At 33.6% G+C, this 9730-nt stretch overlaps 1 protein-coding gene across 1 annotated transcript; it reads right to left on the reverse strand.

Moving 5' to 3' along the window:
* Positions 1-3126: 3126 nt before the first annotated feature.
* On the reverse strand, positions 3127-4470 carry LOC131633207 (uncharacterized). Its single transcript, XM_058903918.1, has one exon. The coding sequence runs from the start codon at positions 4468-4470 to the stop codon at positions 3127-3129; it is 1344 nt and encodes a 447-aa protein (XP_058759901.1).
* Positions 4471-9730: the final 5260 nt, after the last annotated feature.

Here is a 9730-nt window from a genome sequence, read left to right on the forward strand (position 1 = left end):
AAAAAAATTTAAATTAATTAGATTTTATTTTATATAAAAAAATCAAAAAATTGATTCAATTATGTTTGCTTATTTTTTAGAATTTAACATGGATTTTTAAAAAATTTGTTGATTAATATTTGTTTATATTTTTTCTATTTCTCATATATTATTCTATGCTTCATCACTAATATTTTGTGTTGATTTTGAGGTACTATCTTTGAGGCTTTGGGTTATTATAATGGACATTTTTGCAAGTGTTGCTTAATTTTGTACATTTTATCATTTTATTTCCGCTTAAATTTCCATTTAAGTTTTGTAATATTGTAGTAAGTGTTTCATCCCCATTTGGTAAAAATGTATTCCACTCCCCATGGTGATGTGATAACTTTACCTCTTTCCTTTATTATTTTCCTTTCTTTATTTGTTAAGCATCTCACGCATCGCAACCAACCGTACTTACACATGCACCCTTACACACATTCATAGCTTGATCCTGGGCTTTCTTACAGTGAGACCTACTCGATTAGTTGTTCCACTTGGTCGTTTAGAAGACTAGCTACTGGCTAGTACACTTACACTTTTAATTTCCATCGCTTTCATGTTTAATATTTTTATGCTTGCTTGTATGAACTTATAAACTTGTTTGTATGGACTTGTATGGACTTTTACTTTCATTCCATCCCCATTTGGCAAGTTGTTTCCCCCATTCCCAAAGCCTTGTAATAATTTTACCGCTTTACTTTCTTTAGCTTTCTTATTTGCTTGCTTGCTTGTTTGCATGAATAAATTGTGAATCCCCGCATCCTTGGTCCATATACCAAGCCCTAGCCCACTCTTAATTTGTAAGTCGATCGCCTCGCGCATCACCATTAACCTTGCTTTTTAAAATTTCAAACTCTTTTGTGCACTTGCACTCTTTTTTTCTTTAAAACCTTTTTCAATAAAAAACAAACTCTCATGTTTCTTCTTAAGCAGAACTACAAATGCTCTAACTTCTCTATTGCACAAAAGGGGTATGTAGGCACAAGATGCGATGTCTTGCTGAGCACACAAACAATAACAAAAACATTTCTTTCTTTTTGCAAACAAAACCACTTTAGCTTTAAAAAACACAGATTTTCAAAAGGCTCCTGTGGAGTACCATAGATGTGAGGGGTGCTAATATATTTCCTTCATAACAAACCCCTTATCCAGATTTCTATTTGCGGGTTTTATCGATATTTTCCCTTTTCCTCTTTTGGAAACAATAAATTTCGGTGGCGACTCTTGCTTTGTGAGTTAAATTAATCAATAGCTTAATCTATGATTTTTACGCCGCTACACACTGGTATTTAGCTAGTTTATACAAGAATATAGTGTTTGATCTATATTGATGATATTAAATCACTCCATTTGTACGCACTCTTACACAAACTTTACATGTTTTCGACTAACTAGTGTATTTTGAAGGTGAGAAATTTAAGGCATTTTTAATAAAGTATGGGTTTAAAATTCTCAATATTATACCTTTTTCGAAACCCTCAATAAACTAATCAAAACTATCACCGAAGTATGTACAAAGACGAGATATTCCCTTCCACCAAGTAGAAACCGATTTATAACTTTCTCACTTTTCTCGGATAAAAGAAAAAACAACATTGCTCCCAGAAAAAATAACATTACAACCATATCTAGCAAAAAGGATATCAAAGACCAACACTGTGAAGCACGTTGACAAGGCACATGTCCCTAACCCTCAAACGATGCTGTAATGAAGGCCCAATCCAACGCTACTGCAATGAAGGTCCAACGAAGTGGCCCTAACGGCCATATCCGTTGGGGAGCTTCTCTCCCACGTACCCCCTATGGGACACGTGACCAACTTCCCTCCGGAAGAAGCGGTATTCCAACACCCGAGAATTTCGGGGCAGTTGATCTAGGACATAGACCACACACCGGTCTTCCCTACCCACATAGAATCCTGACAGTCTTCTAATTTGGGCCTCAGAATCCAGCCTAGAATGGAGATCTTGGTTCACCGCTAGGGGCACTATAAATACCCTCTTCACAAGAGGGTTAGATATTCTGAAACCACTTTCACTTTTACTGGCTATTTCTTTCACTCTGAACCTTACTTTGACATTAGAGTACCTTGCAGGTACACCCCCCTTATTTCGCATCAACCGCTGAAACTCAAGTGTTCCAGGCCACTGAATATTATTCTAATTCCGGTAAGATCGCATATCTAACAAAAAGGATATCAAATACCAACACCGTGAAGCAGGTTAACAAGACACGTGTTCCAAACCCTCATACTTCATTCTTTGATTTACATACATTCGACCATAAATTCTAAGAAAATTTAAAATTTCTTTTAACAAATCCCAAAGGAAACACTTCAGGAGTAAAACTCTTCCAAACTTTCACATGCATTTTCAAGAAGGAAAAAAAAAAGAAAATAAGAATATGATTAAAATAGTAGTTTAAAAAGACCATTGTACCACCACAAACTCACACAATTATTTCCCAAAAAGAAATCCTTTTGAAAATGTTCCTATATATAGATATTTTACAGGGGTTGCCACTCAACGATAACCCAAAATACTTGAATAGAAGAGACTCTTGTTAGCAATGCATGAATCCTTTCGCCACTTCTATTAAATTTGTAGCCACATTGACCTCAAACAAATTACTCTTAGTAAAATAATTCTAAAGCTCGAAAACAAATTCAAAAAGATCACTCCACCACCAAATACGATTCATCTATAATCATATAAGGCGTGATATTATCCTCATCCTTCTCTCGTGAGCTTGACAAATTGCTTCCATTCATTGCACTAAGGAGATCAACTATGTCAAAAACATGCTTATAATTCTTAAATCCATCTCTGGCGAGCTAATTTTATTATTAATGAAAGCTACTGGATTTCTTGTGAATCATACTCATGTGATAATCCTAAATAGAATATTGAACCTAAAATATTATTTGTAGCATGGGAATTTGTATACAATATTGAACCAAAAATAAAATAAAATATTAAAGACATGAAGCATGAAGGTAAAGTTTAGGGTTGTTGTATACTATTCCGTATCACAAATTATTACAATTGTTCCGTCACACATATTACAACATAAAGAAACCAAGGAAAGCATACCAAATAACAATTATTCAACTAAAGAATAATCAACTTCATATTTTAAATGTCTAAAACACCAATCAAAGAAATTGAAGTCCCGAGCAGAACCTTGGCATATTGAATGTCTAAAACACCAATCAAAGAAACTCAAGTCTCCACCTCCATGTGGATATAATTTTGCTCTATGATCATTCCAATCATACATACATTGCGAAAAACAATTTACTTCATACACGTAACTGCTCCGATACCCAAATCTCTCTGGGTTGCTCAATGCCCGACAATTTTGACCAGTAACATAAAATAATGCAATGTCACCCAAAGTTTTCAGTTTAACGTAATTTGTAGTTGACAAATCTATCTTGTAAACTCCCCTTCTTGATGAGTACCATAATCGAAAATCAATCAGTAAAAGTTGCTCATCACAATTAACCAACTTAAAGGATATTTGTGAGGGATCTCTATAGCGAACTTTCTCGGGAGTATTCTTGAGGTTTAGAAATTTAATATTTCCAGAATTCAAGTTGAGTACCCCTATGTTGCCATTGTTAGTGACAACATATATTATATTGTTGGAAACCACAAAGTCGACTACCACCTCCTCTGATTTTAATGTTGAATAAATCAACCAATCATAATATCGAGATTGATAGACATACAAACAGCTAGACTCTTTGCATAAAACCACCAAGACAAATTCCTCAGAGCATTTCTCGAAAGCAAGCATGACTTCATACCGATAAAATGTCTTATGATTAACGGTAAAGGCGGCATTGATTTCCATTTTCTTTCTTGTGAATGGATTGAATAGAACAAATGAATTATTTCTATGGGCCAAGATGAAATATCCGCTGGAAACTCCAACATAGACGCAGTTGGGAGGCTTGAGGCAACTCATCATTTTCAAATCATAAACTTTTTTATTGGGTACGCTAATAAAGGAATATGAATCAGTATTATAACCATTCAAACGAACAAGCAATGGTTCTTGGGATGACAAGAAATTTGATTTATGGAAAGTCCTCCAATTCTTGCAAACACCCGAAAACGAAAAGAGGTCGTCAAAATCTAGGGTTTTGCAAATGATATCAAGCACGTCCCAAGGAAGTTCGGCAAGTTCACCATTATCTAATGAAAGTGTGATTTGACGCTTCTTCGACATGAAAGAGTTGAATTCCAAAATTAAATGTTTATGCCCTTTAAACAAGGTCTTCAATTTTACTTTGACACGACTTATGTAAATTCTTTTAGCACTGAAATCTTTAAGGACTTTTGAAAATTGATCATACTTTTCCTTGTCATATTGAAATGCATCTTTTACTGCACTAAGAAACCCTAATGCTTCATCCACGGTAACACCTGAGTTCTTCATTCAGAAAATCATTCTATTCAGTTTAATTTGTTGGAATTCAAAACAAAACTATATATATAAATATATAATGATTCAGAACATACCATTGATTTTGAAGTCTGATTTGCATAATTGAATAACTGCAGCAGCAGCTTGGTTTCAGAACGAGTCATGAAAATCGCCTGCAGAAAAGATCAGTTGGTAGGGAATAATTAGATAATGGTTTGAGAAAAGAGAATTAGGTTGCTGTTGTGGTTCAGAGGAAGAAACCTATTTATACCTAGGTTAGGGTTAGAGAAGAAGTCGTATCTTTTCAAATATGTTATTTATGACATCAAATTTTTTATTTAAATATGAATCAAATAATTGTGGGTGCATTTTATTTTATATTATCGATAAACTTTAGTTTTTTTTTATTAATTATATTATAGTTTTTTAAATAAAGGTCTAGATAACTTTAGTCTTTTTGATTATATATATATATATACAAATTATCTAAACCTTTATTAGTAAGAAATTTTTAAAAAAAAATTATCTTATAAATTATAGTGTTTTTTTAGTCAATAACCTCAAATATATAAATTGTATCGTCTTTTTCCCTCATTCATTTAAATTTAAAATATTTAAACAAAAATATATTTATTCCTATTTATAAATGTCTATTATTTATAAAAATACAAAATTAATAAAAAAATAATTTTATCTAAATTATATAAAAAATAATTAAATAATTATTATTCTAATTTAAATAGTTATATAATCATTAAGATAAAAGAAATACAAATAATCGAAACATCTATTCTTTCAAATTAAGCAATGAGTGAAGAAATAATAATATTGGTGGTAACAAGTTCAAAGTTACTTAAAACAAGACTACAAGTAATTGTGGAATGGAGTGAAAATATAACGAGAGTGATTGAGTTGAGCATAGATTCGTTAATATCATTTGTGCATTTATGTGTTAATGCTGTGTGGAGTCGTTGCAGGCAAGGTCAGAATAATCTTGTGGTGTATTTCTACAACATTTAGAACATGCATACAAGGGTAAGGGAATAAATCTCTAAGCCTCGCTTATAACCCAAATATACGTCTTTTAGTAAATTTGAATTCCTTAATGGTTGCAGTTTCTTATCTCTAAGTAAACTAAGTCAAGTGAATATATTTATTCTACTTTTTCAACCATTTTTACTTTTGAAATACACTTGTTGTTTGATCTCTCTTCAACACCAAGTTGTTACCTATTTCGAAGTTGATCAATCAAAAAAATAAGTTTTTAACAAATAAACACATGGTAAAATAAGCACTAACCACACAACATATAACACAAGCACACTTTAATATTAACTTCACTTAGCTCAACTACACAGATTTTAGCTCATGGTGAGTTGAGTACAAATAACAAGCAAGATTCTTACAATAAACATCTCAAGACAATTGAATGACAAAAGATATAAACCTAAGAGATCACTTGAAGGACTCCTTGGGATGGATAATCTTCCGGAGGCGACTCTAGTCACGCCACTGCTCATCAGTTAGCACCAGAATTGATGGGGAAAGAAAACTCTCTCAAGCTTCACTATCCAAGCACTCAAAACTCTTTGTAAAATGATTTCTCTAAAAACAGCAGACCTATATGTCTTCAGATTTTCTCTATTTATAGGCTAGGGATATGGTTATGTGTCTCACATTGGATCTTGGGTTTGAGCTTATGAAATCACATCCAACCCACATGGAATTGCGCCAAAACACACTACCAACTGCTTAGCAGGCGAGGAACTTGTACAAAGGGGACAAAAGTGGGAGACAAGGTGGAGTGTGGCAGGATCCACATCAGCTGCAGACGACACGCTCTGACCACAACCTTGTAGGAATGTACCCGGTTTTGTCTTCTAGCTCCTCCACAACCAAATTTACATTTGAATAGTCTTTATCCACTTTTTTTGCATCACCAAGCTTTCCCTCAATTTATTATTTCCTTTCACGCTTTCCTCATGAGCCAGCAGCTTCCTTTACCACATTTTCTTTACCCAATATTTCTTTTCATGATACTAGCTTGCGTTATATGTAGTAGTCCACTGCAATCTTGCCTATGCTTGACCCTGCTAACCTTTGATCACACAAAAACACAAATAAATGACGAAAAAGGGAGCACCTATTGTGCTCCATACTAAACACTAATTTAACCAAAAAATTCAAGAAATTAAACGAAAAAAAATTTAAAATACTAAAAACAGTCAAACATAGAACCATGTATTAACTCACAAAATGTGTATTAACAGAGAGTCTCTAAGAGATGGTTAGTCATCTCGCCCATAGTATTCATGTCCTTACAAAGTGCAGTCTGATTCTATTCAAGATTATCCATGAATCTTCGTTGATTTCTTCTTGTACGATACGAATGTAGGGAAGTCAGTTTCGTTAAAAGCAGAATTCTGAATAGAAAGGGACCCCAATAAGTTTCTGATACGGAACCATGAAATACATGATATGGATTAATGAAATTTCCTTTCCAGGGAACCTAAAGTCTTTTATAAATTTTTCTTGTTGAAATAACAAACAACTTGTCCCGTAACACGGGTTACCATAGTGAACACTTACGCTTTCATACTCGGGATGACACACGACATCCACCACCTCTGATTTGGTGTCAAGTATCTATAAAGTAACACTGATTTGTACTTAGGACGACACACGGAATCCACCACCTCTGATTTGGTGTCAAGTATCTATAAAGTAAGACTGATTTGTACTTGGGATGACACACATCATCCACCACCTCTGATTTGGTGTCAAGTACCCCTTTTTTATTAAAAAAAAATAGACTTTAGGATTCCCTAGAAAATGATATGATTATGATATGATGTCATGTATGCAATAACACGTGATTAACGATTCAAAAAATTTGAGTAACAATTGTATAATCTCTGGATAACTATTGTAAAACCACTGTACAGACCAAATATCACAGGATCAAAGTTTCAACACCATTTTGAATACAAACAATCCAGGTAGGATGAAGGTTAAGTTTCTTGTCCCTCTCCTCCCACAGACATGTATCTAGTACTCAAACAGGTGGTTCCTAATGGTCGCCATAGTCTACAAACTTCAATGGAAATACCTTGTCTTAGAGCATAGGCATGCAGGACAATAGGCATTTCAAGAAGCCCTCATCTGGTTGTGGTGTGTCATGCCAACTCTTACGTGCCAAACACCACGGGAGTCAACATAACTATCCATACTAATCCTAAGTGTATACTGACCTGGATAGTGGGCCTTTTACCTCAGAATATCCCTCCCACCAAACAGAAAATCCAGCACAAGCATATATATATATATATATATATATATATATATATATATATATATAATAATGGTATTAACAATAAGATATGCAATGTGTAACACCCTAATTCCCCAATAAGATTTGGGTAAGGGGGTTTATTATACAAGGGGAAGGTTTTAAGCACCCCTCATATCCATGGTACTCCATGGGAACCTCTTTGAAAATGTTATTATTTTTGTGTACATCTATTTGAAAAAAACATGTGTGAATTTGTTTAAAAAAGAGTGTGGGGATGGGAAAATAAGTTTTTGAAAGTGAGCTCGGTAAGACATCGCATCTTAGGCCTACACACCCCTTTAACAATAGGGAAGTCAGAGCTTTTTTAGTTCCTCTCAAAAGGAAAATAAAAGGGCCAAAGTGGCCAAAATCTTTTTGGGTGTTGAGTTTTAACAATACAAGGTCAATGGACTAAAAGTAGTTTCACCGGGAATAATTCTCCTCTTAGTACCAAGGTTTTAAAAAAGGGGGGTTGATTGAGGTTTATCAATACAAGGTCAATGGACTAAGAGTAGTTTCATCGGGAATAATTCTCCTCTTAGTACCAAGGTTTTAAAGAAAGGGGTTGGTAAACAAAGTATATATGATAATGCAATGGATAACAAATATAAGAATACAAGGATAAAGTCAACAAGTACATGTACATGAACAAAAGACAATGATTAAGGTAAACAAATCACATTTAACATGGATAAGCAAAGATCAAGAAGTTTTTTGAATGAGGGTTTTAGAATCATACTTAAGCCTAATTGATTTTTAATGATTAAAACACCATACTCTAAAGGAGAGTAGGCATAAGGGTACATGGGATAGTCAAGGGAGACATAAACCTAGCCCTAAGAATATTCACACAAAAATAACAAGAGTTTATTTGATGGAAATATCAAAAAGAAATAGTTTTTTAGGATTTTTTAATATACAAAAGACATGTTTTTGATTTAATTTTTAAATGACTAAATAATAAATATTTTTGTGATTTTAAAATAAATTCTCAAAATAGACAAGATGAATAAAGAGTGTGTAAAAAATCAAGTCAAAATAATTAATTTAACTTAAGAAAGTAAATGAAACAAAAAGTAAGAAAAAGAAGTTGAAGAAAATAAGAGAAAATAGCAAAAGAAATATAAAAGGGCAGGTTGGGTGTTGAACCCGCGCCCCCTAGCCGCTGGAATGTAACACCCCAAATCTACCCCGCAATTATAAGCGAAAATCAGAGTGCATTTAAAAATCTTCATCAAGCGATGGGATGTCACAATTCGACTTAACCAAACAAAAATACTTATATTGCATTTAATAAAGATACATATCATTCGGAACAAAACTTCATTCACCACTTACAACTTAAACTTATAAACACCTTTCAATTCAACTTAACACAAATCTCATCATGGAATACAATAATCATATAATAACGACTAATCCCCCCGAGTGCTACGTATCAGAGCAATGGACCCAACTCGACTTGCCATAAAGCAACATAAAGACTTCACATAGATAACCTTGGACATCCACGACTAATCTTGAGTACTTGCCCATTTCCCATGGTAGGGGAAATATCAGCAAAGGGGTAAGATATCTTACAATATAAACGAATGCATGATAAATAATATAGGAGACATAAATCATACATAATTTCACCACTTAGTATCACATAACATCTTACAACAAGTTTCACCGCAAAACAACTTATCAATATAATATAACTTTTAAAACGGCAACGATGTCATTAATCACATATTCAAATATACAAGTATGATATCAAAGACGTCACAACAAACATATCATTATCACGTCACAACAAACACCTCGTCATCTCAACAATCCAAACACAATTCAAATGCAATTCAAATGCGACTCGAATGTGACTCAAACTTATGCATATGCATGTGGTACTGTCGCTACCCGCGAAAATTAACAGAGTCGCCACTAACATATTTATCC

This window comes from Vicia villosa, unplaced genomic scaffold, assembly GCF_029867415.1.
Source record: "Vicia villosa cultivar HV-30 ecotype Madison, WI unplaced genomic scaffold, Vvil1.0 ctg.001085F_1_1, whole genome shotgun sequence".
Classification (NCBI taxonomy): Eukaryota; Viridiplantae; Streptophyta; class Magnoliopsida; order Fabales; family Fabaceae; genus Vicia; species Vicia villosa.